General features: G+C 38.5%; 1 protein-coding gene across 1 annotated transcript; it reads left to right on the top strand.

Annotated features, from left to right (window-relative positions):
• Positions 1-5,658: 5,658 nt before the first annotated feature.
• Positions 5,659-23,849, top strand: LOC145979845 (ribosome biogenesis protein BRX1 homolog). Its single transcript, XM_083112880.1, has 7 exons — positions 5,659-5,820; positions 8,071-8,226; positions 12,917-13,037; positions 14,728-14,852; positions 15,724-15,859; positions 19,779-19,873; positions 23,507-23,849. Exons 1-7 carry the CDS (start codon positions 5,710-5,712, stop codon positions 23,741-23,743), a joined length of 981 nt encoding a protein of 326 aa, XP_082969006.1. The 5' UTR covers positions 5,659-5,709; the 3' UTR covers positions 23,744-23,849.
• Positions 23,850-23,950: the final 101 nt, after the last annotated feature.

Here is a 23,950-nt window from a genome sequence, read left to right as displayed (position 1 = left end):
TCCCCAGCTGCAGTGTGGCTAAGTTCTTCGTATAAAATATGCTAGGATAGGAAATCAAATAAATATAAGAATGTAGTATAATGAGGTTGGAAAAGTAAGGATATTGTGGTAGAATATTTCCATTCTGGATGCTGATATTACATTCACTCCTGAATATGAAACGCCCAAGACCATAAATTAGTCTGTAATGACGTCATAAAAAATGGCTTCAGCAAGGTGTTACAAATAGTCCCACGCAACACAGTAAGTTACATTTTAACGGCTGCTATATAAGTTTCGCTAAAGTATGTTACATGTTATTTTATTCGTGTCAGTAGCGATAAAGTTAGTAGTTTATGTTCAATCTCTTTCGAAATGAAAGTTTATTATTTCATTTTTTTCCCTGTATTCGACGGTGTGGGGCAACCAAGAGAAACCTCCGAAGCACTGCATCTAGTGATGGGTTCAAGCCGTTCATTTGTGCGAGTCGACTCATGAGCGCTCGCTCACTGAGAAGAGTCGTTCAAATGAGTCGTTCAAAAGAGTGGCCAAGCTTCTTTTTCTCGAAACACATGCCTGAAGAGGGGGAAGGGGGTAGGAGTTGTTGAAGCAGATGATTGTATTTAAGTAAACGAACACAACGTACGTCCTTCAAGATTAATAAATTGTATTGCATTTTTGTGCATGTGTGTGTGCGTGTAGCCGACTAGATGGCCAAGATTCTGAAGTAATCGACATTTGATCTTGCCACAGAAGTTCCCGGGTTCTAGTCCCGGTCTGGGCAAGGATATTCTTTACGAGTGTCCCTTCATCTATATCATCACGCATCATCCTCATCGTCGCGATTACTTAAAATTTGAAGAAAAGCGGCATAAAATAAGAAAAATACAAATACGATTCTGTATGTGTGTGGATATACATATATGTGTAAACAGTAAACACACACACACAAACAAAATTTATTGCACATACTTGTTTTCATTACTCTGTCTCATGAGTGAGATTTTCTATATTTTTATCTTGTTTCAGTTTACATTTCATACTGCGGATAATGCAAATTATGCAGTACGATAGCATACACAGAAATGTTATATAATTATATCAACCTTTTATTAGTAATAACGTGCATTACATATTCTTCCTTTTTTGCATTCGATCACTGGTTTTAATATCGCAACAAAATGCACTCCAGATCTGCGCTGCGACACATGCTTGCATTTCCACGAGCATCGCTCGTTCACGACTCTTGAAACAGCACGAAGAGTCACAGCACAGTCCCACGACTCTTTCCCCATCATTCGTTCACGACTCGCGAGTCGGCACGAAGAGTCATTAAGCACCTTAACGACTCGCTCGCCTTAGCGACTCTTCTCCTCACTCATCGTTCACGACTCGCGAGTCGGCACGAAGAGTCATTAAGCACCTTAACGATTCGCTCGCCTTAGCGACTCTTCTCCTCACTCATCGTTCGCTCGCGAGTCGCGAGCTCTCTTACACAAGGCGCGGGTGCGGCAGTCTCGCCAGCAGACTGGATCTACAGTTTAAAGTAGGATCCACCCGCTCGCTCTCCGCGGATGGCTAACAGCTGTGTTTAAGAAATATATATCGCTCTTGAACATTATCCATGTCCATCCCATATCCATGTCCGTAGCTTTTTGTTGTTCTACAGTCATTCAATATAAGTTTCTGCCAATATCATAATGTATGATCGAATTTCTATAAAGCGGGCCAAATTATACGTATGTATTTTTTTAATGTTGCTTTCTACTAGTAAAACACCTTAACACGTAGGCTCACCGCAGATGGCCAACAGCTGTTTATATCACTCGTGAACATGACCCATGTCCATCTTACGTAGTTGTTCCTAATTCTGCAGTCATTCAATAAAAGCTTTTTTGCAGTATCATGTACGATGAGATTTATGATTAAACTTCTATATTTATTCTTTAATGCTGTTTTCATTAGTAAAATATTTACACGTTAATGTTAATGAAATATTTCACGTCATATGAAAACGATTTTGTCAGACAATGTTTAAAGTTCACTTTATGCTCAGATAGTCTAATCGGGATTGAAGCTACATTTTAAACTGGGGTCTAAATCACTGGGCAAGGTGCCTCCACCGAGGATCGAATCCGAGACAGGAAGCGATTTCCTTACCAGGATTTAACAAGGAATGAAAGGATGGCTGAATAACATAAATAAAACATACTCCATGGTGCATGTTCTTTGTTTCTTGGCTTCTATGTTGGCCAGCTTGAAATAATCTTGGAGTGACAGATAAGTGGTGTCGCCCTCCTCAAAGTAAGCCTATTGACACCGAAAGTTCCGGGTTCGAACCCCAGCCCAGAGATGAGTGGTAATATGTATTTAACCTCTTGTCAATTACTCTAATCACCATCCATCCTCCGTCGTTGCCTTGTAACGATACCTGGTGGATCCCACTTTAAACTGTAGATCCAGTCCCGATTAGCTTATCTGTACGTAAAATTCATTCATCCTCGCTGTCAATACTAAGTAATTAGGTATAAAAGATGCATAAAATACAACAAAGCGTGTTAGGCAGTTTAAATATTAAAATTGAATTAATACATTATAAAATATAATTACTCCATGCTAATTTATAAGAAATTATAGCATTTTAAAATTTGTTTGTTCCTTAATGGGAAAATAACTAGTAGCTTATTTCTTCTGTTCATTCTCATGTTAACAGATTTGTTTTCTTGGATAAATAAAATTGAACGTGTAAATTAAAAGGTTTACATGTGCACGAAGCGGAAGAGCAACTCGATCGAGTATCGTGGTGAGACAAGATGACTTGGCACATCGTTTCAACTCGTGAATGAGAATGCATATCTTGTTCGCGATTTGATTTCAAGTTGAAAACACCTGTCTGTTCTTGTTCGCTTATCGATTTCAAAGCATAAATCGGTATCGTTACTCCAATGAGACGAGATTCTCGGACAGTACATTTTACACAGAGTGTCTCTCATCATCTCACCAACTTTGGAAGGGTTGGCCCTGTTTTCATTGCGATTTTATGTCCTGCTACTTGTGAAACTGATTCACTTCCAACAATTTCAGTCGCCTCTGTGGAGGAGTGGTTAGAACAGTGCGCTAAGAGGAATCTCGGAATTGAGTGTCACTTCATCAATTTCATTATATCATCACTGATTTTCATGTTCGCGATTAGCCAAAGTGGCAGAAGAGCAAAGCCTGGGCAAAAGTGGTATCCCGAGCCGCTATGTGTTTCCACAGAATATCGGCCTCAGGACTCCCTGCCCTCGTGCCGCGATGTGCTAACCACTCCGCCACGGGGGCCGGCCCTCCCCATCACATCTCTGTTTTATACTAAAGGCTATGATTGAATATGAATTTAAAATTTTGTGTGCGTCACTTAGGCTATTTTGCACCCTTCACTTTATACGGGATCCAGCCCCTTACCAGAACTAAAATAACATAACTGTAATGTCCTGTAGTAACTAAAATATTAAAATAATCTGACCGGTTAAAAGCTGAGGCTGTAAAGGCACTCAGCACACATAAGGACAAAACACAGGACAACACACACACACATTCCTACGAAAATTATACTGGCCGTAGGTATAGACGCCAGAGCCTCGTTAGTCTGCAAAATGCAGTCCAGGGTGTACTATGTGGAAGTGAGGTTGACAATTGGGTGTACTACGTGGAAGGATCATCCCTTACAGCCCTTAAACTATATTTCTCGAGACCCTTGATGTGCTAACCACGCCGGCATACATTATAGAATACTTGAGTTAGTTTTGTCAATATTAATTTTATTGATTGCATTTTTGTTTTGCAATGATTTTGCGCACTGAATTTTCATATTTATCTTTGCTTTTCATTTGTGTTTTACTTTTATTTTGTATATAATGCTGTCTTTCTATTGGTGTAAATTTGTGATTCGTCTCTAATAACGTTATCATTCCAATGTGATTTAAATTTTAATCTTCTAATCTCACGTGTATAATATGTAAGTATATGTATGTACACATGCATACAGAGAGAAAGAGAGAGCGATTGTATTGGGAAATTGCATGATATGATCGTTAGAGGGGAAATCCCCAACGTTCCCCGCATAATTTCAAATTTGTTCCTTGTATTACACAAAATATATTAAATTAATGTTATAACAAATTGAATATCCATTATAGATCGGATTATAAGAAATTGTGTATAACTGCGTGTGTGAGCGTGTGTTTGTCTCTCAGGTTCTTTATTAAAAAAATCAGAAAAACAGAACATAATGTAGTATCCAAATATAAAAAGACCTTCATTTCACGAGTCCACTTATAATTAATTCATTATCATGTGGTTTGTTCTATTAGGTAATTCTTAACTGAATATAAAAAATTGTAAGTTACAATTTTTGTTTTAATACATGTTTGTTATTTTCACTAAAGGTTTATCATTTGAACTTGTGGTTGCTGCTTGTATTACGTCATTTTTGGTTTTGGAGTAACAGAAAACAAAAGGTGTTTATTGTCTTTGATCTTGCTTTAGAAAATAATGATTGGTTGATTGATTTGGTTTATTTTACTTCGCTTTTCTGTCACTTTTTTGGGTAATCGCGAAGATCAGGATGAGTAATGAGGTGTACTAACCACTCCACCATGGAGGCCGGCGCTTTAGAAAATAATTAAAAGTAACAATAGTTTTCCACACTAAGTATTTTGTGTTGCAAATTATAAATTACTGCCCCCCTTTTCTGATTCACCCTAATAGCATAGTGGTTAACGCTGTCATGTATTAAAATGGTCTGCTTGGCAAAAATTGTTATAAGTCCACTTTTATGCTCCAATAGGCTAATCGGGTCTGCCCGATGGCGTAGTGATAACGTCGCCGGTAATCAAGGGGTACCGTGTTCAATACAAAGTGGAGGTTCGGATCCCACTTTAAACTGTAGGTCTAGTCCCGACTATCCTATCTGCACATAAAGTGGACTTATACAATAACAACTCAACATAGGCTAATCGGAATATTGTAATCAAGAGGTCTGTGCCTAACACCTTCCCAAAATTTTTACAAGACTCCCCTAATACTTTTACTAACATTTAATTTCTTGTAATTTTAGCGCTAATGGTTTGGCCGAACTTGAAACTACAGGACAAATTTGTTGGCTGTTCTTCGCTGCCCGTCATGGGCTGAGGTTGCGCGCTCTCTCTCTGGAAACAACACTCGCGAGTCGCGAGCTCGCGAGTCGACTCTTTCCTTCGTTCAAAGAGTCGCTAAAGTGTGCCACGACTCTTTGAACGAAGGAAAGAGTCGACTCGCGAGCATGCTCCTTCCCCTCTCATCGTACACGGCACGTTTCAGCCAGCTTTACTCAACTGGGGGTAGGGAAAAGGAACAGAGAGGACCCCCCCTCCCTCTCCTCTCCAGTCCCCATTTGCTGCCCGCAGAATCGACTTGCTTTCTTTCAAAAATTCCGGCCGCCAGGCGAGTATACACTTGCGCATGCGCCTTCCTCGCAAAATTCGTGGAAAGGAGAGGGAATAATGGAATAATAGTTGCTTGGCGGGCGGAGGAGTCGTGGCACACATACGACTCTTTGAACGTGTCGTTCAATTCTGGTGAACGAGTCGTTCACCGCTCACAAGAGAGAGTCGTTACTTTTGAACGACTCGTTCACGAATGACCCATCACTAACTGCATCAAAAAACAAGAGTGGTATCAATAGTGCACGTGTGTGTTTAAATTTTTGTAATGGGAAAAGCAAAGAAACGGCAACTCGCGGATAGTGAGACTGATAGTGAGGAGGAGGCGAAAAAATTACCACCAACAGCAAGAAGATCAGATGATCCCCCTCCCAAACGGGTAAGAAATACATTTTATTTCCTCTTTGTGCCTGTGTACTTGGGCATCTTCCTCTCATTTTTCAGAACTGTCCTATACATATTTTTTTTTTATTGTGAAAGCAACTGTTAGAACTTAGGTATGACGTAACTCGAACACGTCAATCCCGATTACCGATCTCCGTGACAGAGCGGTGCGACTCCTGGGGGTCCCGGTTCAAATCCCGGCCTGGTCATCGGTGTTCCTTCAGAGTGCCCCTTCATCAGTTTTATCCTCATTTTGCGATTAGTGCCAGAAAGCAGAGTAAAACAAACTACATCAATCAATCCAACACATCAAAATTTCGTCCAGCGTAAAAATAATAGAAATTTCAGCCTGGCGACTATGATCTTTTGCTGTAATATTGCCGTCTTTTAAGTTTGTATGTACGAAATTTCGAAAATTCTAAGTTCAAATTGCACTACAGCGTAAGTTAGCAAATAATTTTTTTTTTTTTTTTGTACTTGTTTACTATCCTTCGAACAGATTTCGTACATAGCCCCACGAACCATTTCCGGTAAGGTTAGGTTAGGTAGGGCGGCTAGAGTCTAGTTTACGTCCTTCTTGCCCGTTTACAAAACCGTGCTAGCAGACAGCCGGCGCTTTCATCTGTAGGGTAAGTAAGTTTTTCTTTTTACACTTTGTGTCACTAACCATTCATTAGGTTCCATTAGCACTCAATTCACCCCTAAATATGTGCTTCATCATCGAAAAATGTCCTCAGTACGTTCAATCACGCATATCCGGACAACATCGGTTTTTCTCGATTTTCTCCTCCAGGAAATTTTTCCTCGCCTTGGGATTTACTTTGTTGAATTCCTTATAAAATAACCTTTCCAACGATATATGACACGTATTCCTTAGGAAAAGGACGTAAACTAGACTCTTACCGGTAGGGCCACGCATAGGTTACAATAGTTAAAAATTGGTTTCGAAAAAAATATTCGTAGCCCCACACACCATTCTCGCATAGCCCCACAAACCATTGACGCATAGCCCCACAGGTGTCCGAAGGATAGTAAACATTTACCCCGGAAACGATTCAGTCGAAAGTTATAAGTGAAAATCGGTGTATGAAGATGTAATACTTTTTATTACTTGCACAAGTTTCACAAGCTGCTACATCCACAACAGTTGTTCAAAGTGGCGTCCCCCAGCTTCGCTGCAGGCATGACATCCTCGCACAAAGTACTGGCATACCCAATGGAACAACCTCAGGGTCTTTCGAACAATGTCACATTCAGCGAGAATTCTTGCCAGGAGATGCTCTTCAGTCTCGACAGGTGTCTGGACAAAACTTTGTGCGACGATGTCCTGCCTGCAGTGAAGCTGGGGGACGCCACTTTGAACAACTGTTGTGAATGTAGCAGCTTGTGAAACTTGTGCAAGTAATAAAAAGTATTACATCTTCATACACCGATTTTCTCTTATAACTTTCGACTGAATAGTTTCCGGACCAGGGTTCCTTATCTCAAATCGATACATGTGCCCTTCTCCATCATCCCTGAAAGTTTGTATCATCAGCCCGGAAACACCCTGTATATATAGCCTATTCTACCATACACCATAGATTTTAAAATTTGGCTCGCAACAGTTCAAAAATTTATAATGGCATTTTCATTATTCTGATATAACGATACTCGTGATACAGAAAACACACAAACATTAAAAAAAAATACTCTTTTTTTTCTTTTTTTTTTTTAAAGTAATGAAAATTTCCACAAGTGAATTTGATATATCAAAAATATATATTTTTGTAGCACTGCATTTGAAAATTCAGGTGCCATGCTGACCAGGTGCCCTGTGGTTTTCTACCCCTAGTTTTAATAATGAAGGATAATAGCCTTATTTTTTTAAATACTTTAGTGTTACCGCTAAGGAACTTATTATTGTAGGTATGTACTACATGATTTTGCAATTTACTTATTATTTTATGCAGTGGTAACATCAATTAATTATTGTATACACAAATCCAATTGTATTATAAAGAAATAGCCATGCCTATGTAATTAGAAATAAGGTTGTGGCGCTACTCAAGGGGGCACCCTCTATGGGTGGCACTCCCCCAGATCGACCAGCGCTTAAGCCGCCCATTCTTATATCACATGCAATATATGTTGGTTTAATCTTAGCTACCAGTACAGCAGTATCTATTTGGAATTTTTGACTGATTACAAATGCATGTTATAAGTGAATCTTTATCCTAAGTACATAAACTGTGTTTCTTTTTAGGCAAAATGGATCAACAGGCAGCGTGTTCTGATTTTTGCCGTGAGAGGAATAACATTTCAAGATAGGCATTTAATGTTCAACTTAAGGACCTTGCTTCCCCACTCAAAGTCTGAGAATAAAATGGAGAAAAATCGTGCTATCACAGTTATTAATGAGGTAAAGATTATTAAATAGCTCAGTAGAACTTGAGTGGAGTAAACAAAGCTCGGAATGCAAAATTTGTATTTGTCTGCATGTATGAGTCATATATGAATTTTGGTAAGAGTTCCGTATATCAGAGACGCATTAAAATCGGATATTTTGTGTTTCGCATGGTTCGTACTTACCAATTTTGTATTGCGGAACATAGTTCAAGGTGCCATTATGCTTTTTACATGAAAACAAACACAATTTCTCACATAGAGAGTAATTTTTGTTATTCCTTTCTTCGCTTCCGTAACACAGAATATGGCGGACACAGCTTGACTACCGTTGTGGTTATGCAGTGTTTCCAACCTTCTTCACTGAAAAATACCCACTATCGTGTTAGTCACATGTGCAAATTGTACATTATACACAGGTAGCTGACTGATAGCCCCACGAACCATTTCCGATAAGGTTTGGTTAGGTTAGTCAAGCCTAGTTAAAATAAGGGGGTTGGAAACACTGACAGGGGGTTACGGCATCAAACGTATTCAGCATCCGGTTCACGTAGCGAAAGCAATGACACTTGTGCGTCGGTGAGATATTTCTCTTGAAAAATAGATGATTCCCAGTCAAATAGATTCCATGATGAAAGAAAGTACCGCCACGAATGTTGGAAACCTTAGAGAAATTCATTTTCGTAAGTAGTTTCTTCTGTAAAAATGAAGGAATGTGTCTCCGATATACGGAACTGTTACCAAATTTTGTATCTACTCATTTTTCTAAACATCCATGTTGTAGTTTCCTAAGGTTAGTTTACATTTATCTTGTTCGAAATGGGCTCTCTTGATGATGTATGTCTAATACTGTTGTCTTGCATCAAGAGTTCCTGGCTTTAGTTCCTGATAGCCACGTCTAGTTGGTTGCACGGTGCTACACGGAGTCGTCTAGTTCGTTGATTTGGAGTCAATTTGTGTATTTAGTGTCATCACTACCTTCCGGACCAGTGCAAGTGTGGTGTATGGTCACGTGGTGCATCCTAACTAATCAAATGACCGTTTAAAGCAGCAGACAGGCATTTGTTGAATCTTCTGAACTTCGACACCGCTTTCCATCTAGTTGGTTGAACGTCATTTCCTTGCACCACCCTGACACTGGATACACCTGCACCGCACCGAGTGTCAAAAAGTGCATCCAACTAGACTGGGCTGATGAAGATGCAATGCATAGAGAATCATTCCCGCTTAAAACTGTAGGTCCTGTCCCAACCATAGGTGCATCTAGATTTTTTTTTACAATTACAAAGCTTCGTTTAGGCACAATTTGTGGTCAGATAAAGTAATCGGGACTGGACCTTCAAAGTGGTATGTAACTCCATCAAGAAATGAACCCAGAGCTGTTTGATTATAAAATAATAGCACTAGTAGATGTTGTAAATTAGTAGTAGTTATTAGTTTTTCTAGTAACAATGATTACAGAAGAATATAAGCAGGGAACGGATTTATATGTAAATACATATCTTCATAGAATGCTAAAGTTAATGTTATGTTGTTTTTTGCGAATTGTGGTATGTAAGCTCCAAAAATGCTGTTTTTATTATCCATGTACAGGGTAATTCAAAATGAATGGTGCAACTTTTCACAGTTATTATGATGTAACTATTTATGATAGAAAATCAAACATGGCCTCAATATAAAGAAAAACTCAGGAAGTTTTCTTCTCACTTACTGGGCTTATGCTGCTTTTCCGCTGTTCTACTAGGATCGCCAGTGTTGCAAAACGGCTAGTGACCAGTAGAAGGTGTATTGTGTGTTGGAGCTATCAAGAACTGATTCACTCACAATGGTACAGAGACATTTCCACATGCGTTTTGGTAGTAATGCACATGTTTCACCCTTCCGAAAGATTAGTGTCTTCAAAACCATGGACAATGACTTGATGTCTCATGCATAGCATGTACTTGATTATCGTTTGAACGTTTACCACATTACATGTGGTTCCCATGTTGAATCTTTGTAATGTGAGTAAAACTTCCACAGTTTTTCTTCATTTTGATGCCTTGTCTGATTTTCTACCATAAATAATAACAGCATAATAACTATGTAAATTTGCACCATTCATTTTGAATTACCCTGTATTCTGTATTAGCTTTTAGCACATTTTTTCTTCTTTTTAACATATAATGCCATATTTTACAAACCTTTTCCGGCATATATTCCATTTTCTTTCCTTGTTTTAAGCATCAAGGTTTACAGTTCATCTGTATTTTGTTCGTTTTGTACTCTTTATTTTTAAATCTTCGAGAATAGACATTACATCTGTTATTTTAATATTCTTGTCAAAGACAAAGAATGCAAGCTCAAGATTTCACATAAAAAATCAATTGCTTATATACTCGCCTTGCTTCATGTCAATATAAACAAGTCTTTAGGAACAATAGGAGATTCACGATTCACTACTCAAAAGTAAGTTATGTAATCCATTTTTTGTGTTTGGATTTTACATTACAGTTAATGTCACATAAGCCTAATACGAGGGCTGCTGGAAAAGTTTCTGCAATCAATATGAATAAAGACATGTGAAATTCTGGGAATGGCTTTATTATTTTTCAAAGTATTCACCCTTAAGATCAATACACTTTTGCATACTCAAACCAATTTTGAAAGCATATTTTCCACTCTGAAGCTGATAGCTCAGAAACCGCTGTTCGGAATGTGCCAACATCTGCTTCAGGTGACACAAATCACTCACCACGCATCTTATTTTTCATGTGTGGGAACAAAAAGAAGTCATTAGGTGATAAATCATGTGAGTACGAACAATGAGTCATTAATTCGACATTTTTACTGGACAAAAAATCAACAGTTTGGTGTGCTGAGTGGGAACTGGCGTTGTCGTGGTGAAGAATAATACGACAATTTGGGTTTGTTTTACGCAATTCATTGATGACCTCTGGCAAACAAATTGTTGTATACCACTCAGGATTTACAGTCCTTCGAACTTCTAAAGCTATTGTTGCCACATGTCCTTTATAACCGAAGAAACAAGCATTCATTTGCTTGGCAGCACTCCTCGAACAACCAACATTTGTTGGTTTCAGCTCACTTTAAAACACCCAAACAGTGGATTGCAATTTAGTTTTGGGTTCGTATGAATAGATCCAAGTTTCATCCCCTGTAACGATGTAGTATACCAAATTTGACTTGCCTTGGTTGAATTTTTTGAGCATTTCTTTACACCAATTTACACGAGCCTGTTTTTGAGCTTCGGTCAAGTTGTGTGGGATCCAACGGCTTGAAACTTTCCATACGTTTAGATGACCATGCACAATCGTATATAGTGCTTTCATGTCAATGTTCAAGGATGCCTGAATCTCACAGTATGTCACATGCCGATCTCTCTCAATCATTTCACGCACAGCATCAACATTACTGGCAACAACAGACGTGGATGGACGACCTTCACGAAATTAATCACTGAAAATGTGCGACCACACTGGAATTCAGAAAACAAATTGTACACAGTCCTATTGGATGCTGCTTCATCCCCAAAAGCCAAATGAACTTGCTCGATGCATTGTTTCAGTGTTAAACTACATTTGAAATCATAAAAAATTATCGCCCGAAAGTGTTCACGAGAAATTTCCATTTCTCACATGAAACTACTCTTGAAACTGCTGTGGAAAATAAACGAATAGGCTTAAACAAACGATCAAAGATAATTTAAACATAAAAAAGAGGGGAACACTAATGCCACTGTTGGTGGTAGTTTGCAGAAACTTTTCCAGCGACCCTCGTATATTTTATTCAGCTAGGTGAGTAGCTTGCTTAATGAAAATTGCCATTTTTGACAATTGTAGGTCCTTATTTAATTTCATATTTTGATTAAAAGAACTAAATATGTTAGAGTTGAGCCAATACCGATACCTGAAAATTGCAATGATAAAAATTTGTTCAAAATATTGATCACCATTGGTGTGTAAATATTCTTCTCCAATTATATGCATCAATTTACTAAGACATTTGCTTCAGAATGTTCAAGAATTATTTCAGAATATCAAAATATATGTTATGTAATCACAAAGTGCAGTTTTTAGTGCAAAATTGATGCAAAATAAAAGGTTTGAATTTTGCATAATTTCTAGGATAGACTTTTGGGTGGCCCCGTGAAAGACTAAAATGCCGGAAAAGTATCGGTAGATGAATTCCAACCAATACATTGGTATCGGCTCGCCCCTAAAATATATATTTGCATATCTTACACTTTTTACTACATGTAAATCCGATCACTGAATATGAGCTTGTGAGAATTCATTTCCTCAGGCAAAACTGAAATTATTTGACGTAGAATGCTCTTGCTTTCTGTCCAGTTAATGTTATTGCTTTATTACCAGCAAGTCCCTATTTATGTATTTGTGCTCAACTTTGCTGTATTCTGCTACTATCTGGAAAAGGATTGCTAGAGTATTTATTGTTTGGTCTTTTTTAACATAATGCCATTAATACTTTTTGTAATATTTATTAATTCCTTTTGGGATGTGCCCCTCCCCCTAAATCTGCCAATAATCCTAACTAACCTATCAGCATAGGGGAGGACAAAATTTTCACCCTGTAAGACATTTGATATTGTCAATGTCCATGAGTTTTATTAAGTTTTTAATGTGTACTTCCAATTGGGCATGTCCTGCTTTGTTCATTAACCATTGAATGTTGATGTTTTCCAGATGTGTGAAATGAGACATTGCAATAAGTGTGTCTTCTTTGAGAGTGTGAAGCATAGAGATCTGTATGCGTGGTTTTCCAACATTCCAGATGGACCTTCTGCAAAATTTCTTGTTGAAAATGGTAAGTACTTCATCAACATCCACACTGTGTCAATGAATCGTTACATTTCACCAGATGATACCTTACAATCTTCTCCCCCTCCTCCTTCAAATAGGAAATTGTGGATATATTCCCGTTGTTTCATAAAAGATTTATATTTGTGCGTATGGTAACAATACGGTGGTACACCCAACGGCGAAGTAAACAGTAGACGAATTGCCCACCAATATTTTCATTTGGTCTGTATTACAAATGTGATTTCAATGAATTGAAATAATGACGTCAATAAGCAGATAACAATGCCTGCTTTGAACCAACATGGTTTCATTCCTTAAAACAACACAGGATGTAGAATAAAAACGTAATGAAAATAGCGGTGGACAATTTGCCTACCATTATCTTTGCTCTACCTCAATTTACCTCAATTTCGTATTTTTCAGGGTACTAAGGTAAAAAGAAAACTTAAAATTAGGACTGAGCTGATAGCGATTCTCCTACCAATTACCACCAATGTCGATCTCAATGCTTGAAAATTGTTAAAGTTAAAAGGTGTTCAAAATATTGGTTAATATTAGTGAGTGATTGGTATTGAGTTTTAAGTCCATGTTATGCACAGAAAGGCTAATTGAGGCTGGACTGGACAGTTTAAAGTGGGAACGGACCACTATGTGCCTCCACCGAGTATCGAGCCCGGGACACCTTGATTACAAGGGGCAATGCTACCACTGCACCATCGGGGAGGCCCTGTTAGTGAATGAGTATTCTACTGTGATTTTAAGCATGAATTTACCACCGTTTTGGTGTAAAATATAGAAAAATTACATCATAGTATAAAGATACCTGTTTTGTAATCAAAAAATAGTTTTGCCACTGATATTGGTACAAAATCAATGGAAGCATAACTTCCAGGATACGTAGGTTCTGCAAAAGTGTTATGTGGCACATTTTAAACTAGCTATCAAAACAAAGGAAAAGTTTTGGTAAATAATTCCAACTGATAACAGCTGCTATCGGTCAATACCTATGCATCTGAATCAGCTCAATACTACCAGAAATTTGTAAAACTCTGCTTTATTGGAACCACAAAGTTTGAATGTGTGCTGTAATGTAAAATCGGGATTTTACTGTACATTGATATAAAATTTTACCAATGCAGTTTTAAATGTAATTTTATGAAGAGTATATTTCAGGGGTGGATATCGCCTATCGCACAAATATAATCAAACAAATCATCCATCATCATGTTCATTCATTTTGCTTCACGAAATCTCTAACTAACTCTAGCCTTCTTAAACCCGAAGGTTCATGGCTGCAGCAACACAGGCCTACCATCTTTCCCTATCTTGAGCAAGATCTATATACTCTTTTCCATCCCTACCGATTTCCCTTAGTTCCATCTCAACGTTGTCCCTCCATCTTCGTCTTGGCCTTCCTACAGGTCTCTTACCATCAGGTAAGAAATCTCAAATTAAAAAATTAAAACCAAATGTCGAAGAAGCAATAAACAACCTCTGTACCAACATCAATGCAAGTATATTCCTTAAAAACGTCCACAACGTAATAGAAAAATGAATAGAAAAATCATGGACAATTTGCTGGGTAATAATTAAGGCAACCCTCTGTACACATGGCAGAATTGAAAGGTGTTCATGTTGTATATTTTGTAACAAAATGATCTAGTGTTAATTTTTTATTTATTTCTGTTTTCCAGTTCATACGATGGAACAGCTTAACTTATCAGGGAATTGTTTGAAAGGTTCGAGACCATTGTTGTCCTTTGATCCAAACTTCGAAGCAGAACCACATTATAAACTTATTAAGGAACTTTTTGTTCAGGTAATTAATTGCTCGTCTTATATAATGAAAACATTTTCATGGTGTGAGGAAAACGCTGTTCACCATGTCAAAGTTTGTGGTATCTGTGTGGTAGATCTTACATCCAGATACATAGTCAATGAACCTTGGAAATCAATAAGTAAGTCAAAAGCAACACAGGAACTGGAAACTTACTTGTGAATGCGAGGTGACGTTCACATTTGGCCGTTTTTTTTTTCTTTTTTTTTCTATTATATTTCAAAAGTCAAATTTTGCTAAGTTAATTTTCAATGTGTGGTTTTATGTTTGTCAATGTTCGGCCATTTTTTTTTTTTTAGTAAATATTACACTTGAGTTCTCCATCTGTTGCATTTTCAGCATTGTAATGAACATTGAGGTTAAAAAGGCATTGTAAAATAATATATATATATATATGTATCTTTCTTCAAGATGGTAGATCGCAGTATGGTCTTTGGAATACACTTAATAATGAGCAATTCCTATCCCATTAGCCTAATTTCTAAAATATGGGGTTATACAAAAAGATTCATCTAATTTCAATGACCATATTTTTTAAATTAACAAGTATACACTCATTATTAGAGCCACATATATATTTATGGTGAATAAAATATCAAAATGTCAGTTCAAAAAGGTACACACATTTTGGGATCAAAAGCAGTACATAAAATGCCATTTCATTGTTAAACATGGTGAATAAAATCCCAAATTTAACTTGAAAATTATACTTTATTAGTAAACATAAACATTCCCTTTCTAATAGCACATTTATGTAGATATCAGAATGTTAAGTTTTATAAGTGCAAAGGTGTGTGTCATTTGTAAATTGAGTATTATATGTGAAGCTAAAGTTTGTGTGTTTCCTTTGCAGATATTTTCAACTCCTCACTATCATCCAAAGAGCCAACCTTTTATTGACCATGTCATGACATTCTCTATTCTGGATCAGAGAATCTGGTTCAGGAATTATCAAATAATGGAAGAGGATGGCTCTGTTGTGGAAATAGGTGAACCTTATTGCATTTTGTAGTTACAAGTGGCATGAATTTGTGTTATTTTTATTCAATATTATTGTTCTTGTCATGTGTGCAATGTGTGTCTATTAAATCAACTTTAGTGCTTTTTGTATATGCCTTGTGTATAATTAAAATTATAGATGTTTTATAGATTTGTCACCATATCAGGGCCTCTCCAGTGGCTTAGTGACAACATAAATGAAGAGGACCCAGGTTTGATACCAGGTGAATGCACACAGTTTTTTCAGATCCCACGTTAAACTCTGGGTCCAGTTTCATTTAACTTTGAAGTGGTCTTACAACAAACTTTGAACCTTCATGCAGGCGCAGCCCGTGCATTATTTACCCGGGGGTTCACTGAAGTCATGTGACATATATTCAGTTTCCACAAAATAAACTTCCTTCGCCTAACAAAAGGATGGGGGGAGGGCTTAAAAGATTTGTCCAGAATTTTTTTTTATCTGGGAGTATAAGGTTTTGTATTAGGGGTGTGCGAATTAATTTAGGGCTGAAACCTCAAGTAGGGGCAAGTAATATATTTTTTTCCCCAGGAGGAGCAAAAAACACTCCTTCAGTCTGAAGTTACTGCAAGGCTTTTATAATAATTACCAAAAATTACTGTGACTGAAATTAAATTATATGCGTGTAATATATAATTTTTGGTTCACATTCAATTTCCATCATGGGGGGCGGCCCCCTTTTCCCCTTCCGGATGTCCATGCCGACTAATCAGAACTGGTCCTACATTTATTAAAGGGAAATGGCAACTAATGGCATGTGCATGCTGGAAATCGAACCTGAGACCCTTTCATTGATACGCGACAGGTTTGTTCAAATTCGGGGCTGGTCGACCAGCACACGCTTTTTTTCAGTGGACAAGGAAGTTTGTTTACGTTAATTATGTGCATTTCTGCGCGGACAGCAACGCCTACACTGCATCAAATGACATAACCTAGGTAAAGTCCATCCCTCTGTTCACCGCAGCATCAACAAGTATCCAAACACTTAAAAAACTAACAAACTTGAGACGATTGACACCGAGCGACAGCGAGTCACGTCTTCATGCCATTGTTTCTCTTTCGCGAACCCGAAGTGTTTCCACCTTTAAGGAAAAAACCCTGAATGCATGCACGAGCTATTTTGGTAATGTATCTCCTTCATTTTCATTCATCGCATCTAATTCCAGCTTTTATTTGTTTCCACTCATTCATCTTTGACACAATCTTGCATTTATTCCAAGAAGTTCGGTACAAAAATGACACAAAGAGAAGATTGAATATGCAATGTGTGTGCTTCAAACTTGAACCCCACGCAGCAACACTGGAAGGGAGGAAGCAGCGAGAACGGAGCCTTGTCCTGCGGCTTCTGCGAGAGAACGAACTGCGCATGACCGTTGGGTGGAGACATAGGTTCTGCAATTTCATCTTCCATGTATTTTGTCCTATACCCTCCTCGAGCTTCTGCTCCCGCACGAAGCTTTCACAATGGCACGAGCTGTCCTGTGGGGGTTCAACTGAGGGTCTGTATCAGGGTGGCCGATTCGCGGTTTCTTCTTCTCAGCAAAGGAGTTCGCCGTGTTACGGGCACAAATACATGACTTAGTGTGTAGAATTTTTAGCGAAATAATGTGAAAATGTAAAGACATTGTTTATTGTTAATTCTCAAGGTGATTATCGTATATTACTGGGGGTTCACTGATCGTGTGCGCTATAGGGCCAACCGCACCTGCCTTCATGCGTCAGTATAAGAGAAACCCTGTCAACAGAGAAACAGAGATCATTGGCCCTCAGTAAAGCACTAATTTTCTTTTCAATTGCTAACTTGTACATTAAACCTGTGAATTAGCTAGTTATGCAGTGTGTGTCAGGCCTCGAGTTCAAATCCTAAATATTTTTTTTGGTAAAACTTCGGTATGGTCCCAATGGATTTCTTCATTTTTACACAAGATACTACTTACGGAAATGAGATTCTGTAGCATTTAGAAGTTCGTGGAGGTATTTTCTTTCATCGTGCAATCTATTTCACCGGGAAATTATGTATTTTTGAACAGAAATATCTCTCCGACGCACAATTGTCGTTCCTTTCATTTCCTTACACTACGTGAACCAAATGTTGTGAATGTTTGATGACGTAACTCCCTGTTAGTGTTTCCAACCACACCGTTTTTGGCAAGAAGATGACAATTTTAACTATGTTTGCCTAACGTAACCGAACCTAACCTAACTATGCTGTGCATGGATCGTGGGGCTATTCATGAATTGAGGCTATCCGTGAATGGTTTGTGCGGCTAAGCATGCATGGTTTGTGGGGATTTTTCAGTTGACAAGGTTGGAAACACTGCATACCATGCTAGTCAAGCTGTCTCGCCATGTTGTGTCTTACGGAAGCGAAATAAGGAACAAGAATAATTACTCCTCTTTTTGTGAAGAAAGCAAAATACCACCTTGAATAATCTTTCGTAATGCAAAATAGGTAAGTACGAATGTTAAAAATGACGAAAGAAACGAGTGAGAGGTGTTGGGACCATACTGAAGTTTTACCTTTTTTTTCTCTATTGAAAGTATAATTCATAGTGTGAGCATTGGAATGCATACGAGGGGGTATCCAAAAGTTTTAATTATAATAAAGAAGTTATAGAGATATTTACATGAAACTTTTTGTGCAAAATCAGTCATTGCCATGCATACTTGTGCAAATATCAAATCTTTGTCTAACGTAGTTTTGTTTCCAAAGGCTGTAGAAGACATCAACCTGCATGATGAACAAAATTGAAGCCCGAAGTGTCATAAAGTTCCTCCATTTGAAGGGCAACAGCGCACGCCAAATCCACGACGAAATGAAAGCTGTGTATGGGGATGAAAGCCCATTACGTGACACGGTTGTGAGGTGGAAGAGGAACTTTCAAAGTGGTCACATGTCCCTGACAGACGAGCCACGAGCGGGTAGACCCTCAATCAAGGATGATCTTGCCATGGTGAAGAAAGTGGAGGCCGTTATCCTCGACGACAGAAGATCGGCCATGGAAAAAGTGATGGCGGACTGGACTAAGTTACGGAAGTGCGTGGAGGATTATTCATGAGGAACTGCACATGAATAAGGTGTCTGCATGCTGGGTACCTCGCTTGTTGACACCTCTTCAAAAGCAAACTCGCCACGACTTTTCCCAGCAGAATTTGACTCTGTTGGAACGGAAAGAAGACTATTTTTTTGCTTGTCTCGTCACTATGGTCGAGTACTGGGTATACCTCTACGATCCGGAGACCAAAGAAATGAACAAGGAGTGGAAACATCCATCCTTCCCCCTCCCAAGAAGGCGAAGGTCCAGAACTCTGCCGGGAAGGTGATGCTGTCCATTTTTTGGGATAGCCGCGGGGTAATCTTAACAGATTACCTTCGGAAGGGCGAGACCGTCAACCTTCTGGAGAAACTGCATGATGCATTGAAACAAAAACGTCATGGCATGATCAGCAAAGGCATCCGTCTCCTGGCCGACAATGCACACGTCCATACGGTCCAAGCATCCGTTGTCGCCGCCCACCGGTTAGGTTATGAACTTTTGCAGCATCCACCTTATTCACCTGATCTTGTGCCAAGCGACTTCTTCCTCTTTCACGAGATGAAGAAACCACTTCGTGGGCGGCGATTTGACGACAGAGAGGATGTCATTTTCGAAGTGGAACAGTGGTTTTCGAGCAAAGCGGAGGACCTTTACAAAGAGGGCTTGAAACAGGTGAAGAAACGCTGGCAAAAATGTGTGACTCTGCAGGGAGACTACGTGGAGAAGAACTAACTTTGACCACTGCAAGTGACTATTGTATGTTTTTTATTTCATGGTGATAATTAAAACTTTTGGATACCCCCACGTATATCTTTATAAAGCCTTCTTAAATGTAATTTCTTTACCTTTCAGGTCCACGATTTGTTCTACAACCTATCAAAATATTTGCATCTAGCTTCGGAGGAAAAACACTATGGGCAAATCCATCCTATGTGTCTCCAGCCAGGGTAAGGTTTCATTTACTTTATTATGTTTTTCAAAATCATAACATTGTGAATAATTGTGAATCGTCCATGCATTGACACCCATCGATACGATTTTAATGAACATAGTAAACATTTTCTTCTGTAAACCTGAAAGTTACTGAGAAAATGGCGAAGTGGAAAGAAATACTTAGCCTTTCTTTCCCCCTTAAGGCTCAGTGGGGGAAGTATTTTCCATGATTCTACATGCATAGGGGAATCATGTTATCCGAGGTTCGTGCTAACTTCCGTTTCCCGCATTATATGTTTTCTGAGTCGTGACAATGTCTTAAAATTTGGCAGAAACCTGTTCTGTTGACCACCCGACTTCTCCCCTCCTTTTCCTTGCTTTCACAGCTGTTTCATTCACCACACGAGCCTGAACTTCCAGATGTTAGGTTGATGTTAGGCTTTCATGCGAGAGGAGGGAGGGAAGAGGCATGGTTCAGTGCAGGGAGGAGAGGCAGGGCACAACTTGCATTTTTCCCACCTTTCTTGACTGACAGGAAGGGAAAACTGCACTTGTTACATTCCCCGTAAAGATACAATGGGCCGATTCTACCCCAGGATCAGACAAGCACACTGTTGTCAAACCGATTCTTGCTAAATGGTGCTTTCCTTAGAATTTGGACAAAACGAAAGTTCGCCCTCCCCCCTCCAAGTGGAAAATTATCAACAGGACTCCGATCACCATTCGCTTCTTTGCCCCCACAAAAAAGAAAAGCAGGGAGGGGGTTTGTTTGTGGAAAACTTTTCCTTCTTGTCTGCACCGTTGGAATGGAAAATAAATAAGAAGGGTTTGCCAACCTCCGCTATCCGATACACAATAAGAACTGCACTTCTTCTTTAATGGGAAGTCGTTTAGATTCACTGTAAATTATTTTCAATCTGAAGTTTTTTCACAAATGCTGTCTTTTGGTTATCAGAATGAAGCTGAAAATGAATAAGCTTAAGTGATTATTTTTTCTATGGGCAAATGAGCGATTTTTTACTCACTGACGGAAAATTATTCTTGTCAAATCAATTGTTTGGGGGATGGGGGGAGGGGCAAAGTTCGGACACATGTATTATTCTGTGTGGGGCAGAGAACGGTTTCTTTCATGCAGATTATGTGACAGTCGTGTTGCACAGTGACTGAGTCGGGATAAGTGAGTGGATAAACGAGGGGTGTGGTAATATTCTCTGGGAGCAGTAACATTTTGTGCACATCTGAATACCATTAAAATGCTTATTTGGGCCAAAAGAGCATATATTTAATTACTTTTTCTCATTTGCTGGGGAGCAGTGGTCACCTAGTCGGTAGGGTGTCTGACTGCCACACTGAAAACCCAGGTTCGATTCCTGGGGTGGGCGATCTAAGCTGCCTCATAAATTGGTGCTAGCCTCAAATAAATGGGTACCTTGGGGCAACCCAGGAGGGTAAAGGCTATTGTTGGGCAACATATCATCCAGACAATATATCAATATATTGAAAAAATATCGTGCAGGTGATATCAACTAGACATATATAATCACAATATTTTGGCAATATATATATATATCATGTTGGCGATGTAATGTCACGATATTTTGGCAATATGTATTGTGTCTGCGATATATCATCATGATATTTGGCGATATATATCGTCACGATATTTTAGCGATATATACCATGTCAGCAATATATCGTCACGAGATTTTAGCGATATAAATCGTGTCAGCATGATATTTGACAATATATATCGTGGAGATGATATATTGCCGATATCAGGATACAGAAAAAATATCGAATCATGAGTTATTTTTGACACAATATACCCTCTGAAAGTTGATTATAAAGTCATTTCTTACTGACACTTGAGTTTCACCCCTTCGTTATGCTTTCCCGCATTTTATGTTTTTTACATGAAACATATTTCATTCCCTTGAGAAATGTCCATTCTTTGAAACTAATACTGAAGTTCGCGCCTTCTTCCCAAAATAGCGGTAGAAGAGGGGACAAACTCCATATTTTTTTTTCATTGAAATTCGGGGGTCGTGTCGCCCAAGCTCTCCTTCCTCGGTCCAGCATTCTGAATTGTAGACGGTTGCATGCGCTGATGTTTTAGCTGAAAGACAAAACGTCTTTGAAAACTAAATTTCGCGCTGATGTTTTAGCTGCAAAACAAAAGTTATCTGAAGCAGATTGCTCCCATATCGCTCGAGTTATAACAATTTTCCTCCAAAGAGTGTTCGAATTTGAGAAGCCCGGGCGAGAACCGGGGTACTTTCGTAAATCTGTTCGGGAGTGTAAAGGTTAATTCTTTCTGTTCCTGTCCTTTTATACTCTGTAAAGTGTTTATCTATGTTACGAGGGGCTTTCATCCTGCATTTTATTCTTTTAATGTTTTTTCGATTTTTTCCGAGAGACACTTAAAGTATGGGATTCCCGTAAACTTGTATTTCTGTTTTTCTTCTTCACCCTCATTATTAGTTCTCATCTCACTCTCCTTTTTCCTAGGTGTTTCCCTTTTTTCTTTTTCACAAATTTTATAAGCACTTCTTCTTATCCTTCTCATTTCATTCTCCCTATACCCATTCCTGCTTCCTATTCTCATAATTCATTTCTCCTCTTTTAACAGTTCCTCCTTTTCGATTACACAATCTATTCACCCTAATATAAAAATTCAAAGACATTGTTTTTCGTTCTTCCCACGTGTTCCGATTCTTTCTTAATGTATATGTCTCCTGCTAGTTCTTTATGAACTAACTTTCCCTTTGTTGCTAACAATTCTGAGGTCTAAAAAGTTAATTTCGCCACTTTTCATTTCCTCCCTGGCATACCTGATATCATCATCTTGCTCGTAAATACTCTATTTAGGCCTTTTTCCTCCCCGATTATCAGTATGTCATCGACATATCTTCCAAAACATTTGACCTCATGTTTCGCTTGCTCAAAGGCTACTTTTTCAATGTAGTGCAAGAAAATGCTAGAGATAATCCCAGAAACCGGGTTTCCCATAGCTAAACCTTGCTTCTGTAGATAAATTTTGTTATTAAAACGGAAATAGTTATATCCTGTACTGTAACCAGTTGGAACAATCTTACATATTCCCACGTTACTACTGCATCCACCTACTTTTCCATAAGCCATCTTTGTAAACAATCAGCTGCCTTATCTCTAGGGACACTGGGATATAGGTTTACAATGTCAAAACTCATAATTCTATCATGGGATGTTATTTCCGGTTAAGGGTTACATAATTACGGAATACAGTTTTTTCCGCATACTAGTGGTGCAAATCAATGCAAACTTCGAATTTTGAGTTGATTAGCTCAACATTTGTAGTAAAATCACAGCCTGCTGTAGGTTCAATTCCTACCACCAGCAATAGAAATGTCTTCACCTGAAGACGAGAAAAGAGGTGCTGTGTCAAAACATAGTGCTAGAATAATGCTAATGTATAACCATTGTTACCAACATTTAGACTAGTAATTAGGCTCCCCAAAGGTATCATGCAACATGTTTGTGGGCCCTGTGAGATACAAAAATGCCAGAAAGATATTCCAACAGATTTTTTCCAGTGTTAATTCATTATCAGCTGTCCTATTCATAATCTATACTGCAATGGTAATTCACTTTCTCTCTCTCTCTTGTAGAAACGAAGCCTAATGAGAAAAGCAGCTAGTCAGAAGTACGTCGAGAGAACAGAACAGAGAATGTATACAGAGAAAAATCAACCAGAAGAGTATTACAATTTTGATCCGGTGGGTGAAGTATTCAAGGAAGATCCAAAAGAGCATGTTCAGAAAGCGCAAGGAAGTCTGCAAAATAAGAAACCCAAGTCTGTCAACAAGAAATTTAAGAAGAAAAACAAGCTTAAGATCCAACAATGAGTGTAATTCCTTGTACAAGGAAATTCATAATGGAGAAAATGTGTACAGAACTATTTTTTTTTATTTCAAATAAAACTTTGAAAGTGTATGCTTCGTTTCTTCTTCAGCTGGACATTTTCCTTGGGGACAACCAGATACTGTGCGAGTTAAAAAAAAAGGGAGGTGAATTTATTAGGGCAGTGGTATCAAAAAGCATCAGTTAGATAT

This window comes from Lepisma saccharinum, chromosome 26 (assembly GCF_977018435.1).
Source record: "Lepisma saccharinum chromosome 26, izLepSacc3.1, whole genome shotgun sequence".
NCBI lineage: Eukaryota > Metazoa > Arthropoda > Insecta > Zygentoma > Lepismatidae > Lepisma > Lepisma saccharinum.
The sequence above is the reverse complement of the archived record's forward strand: the minus strand, read 5'-3'. Positions and strand labels throughout refer to the sequence as shown.

Excerpts from the sequence above, each read along its gene's own strand:
- LOC145979845 (XM_083112880.1), top strand. The coding sequence starts at position 5,710 with ATGGGAAAAGCAAAGAAACGGCAACTCGCGGATAGTGAGACTGATAGT. Across the intron at positions 8,227-12,916 it reads CTATCACAGTTATTAATGAG|ATGTGTGAAATGAGACATTG; the intron begins GTAAAGATTATT and ends GATGTTTTCCAG. Across the intron at positions 15,860-19,778 it reads TGGCTCTGTTGTGGAAATAG|GTCCACGATTTGTTCTACAA; the intron begins GTGAACCTTATT and ends TTTACCTTTCAG.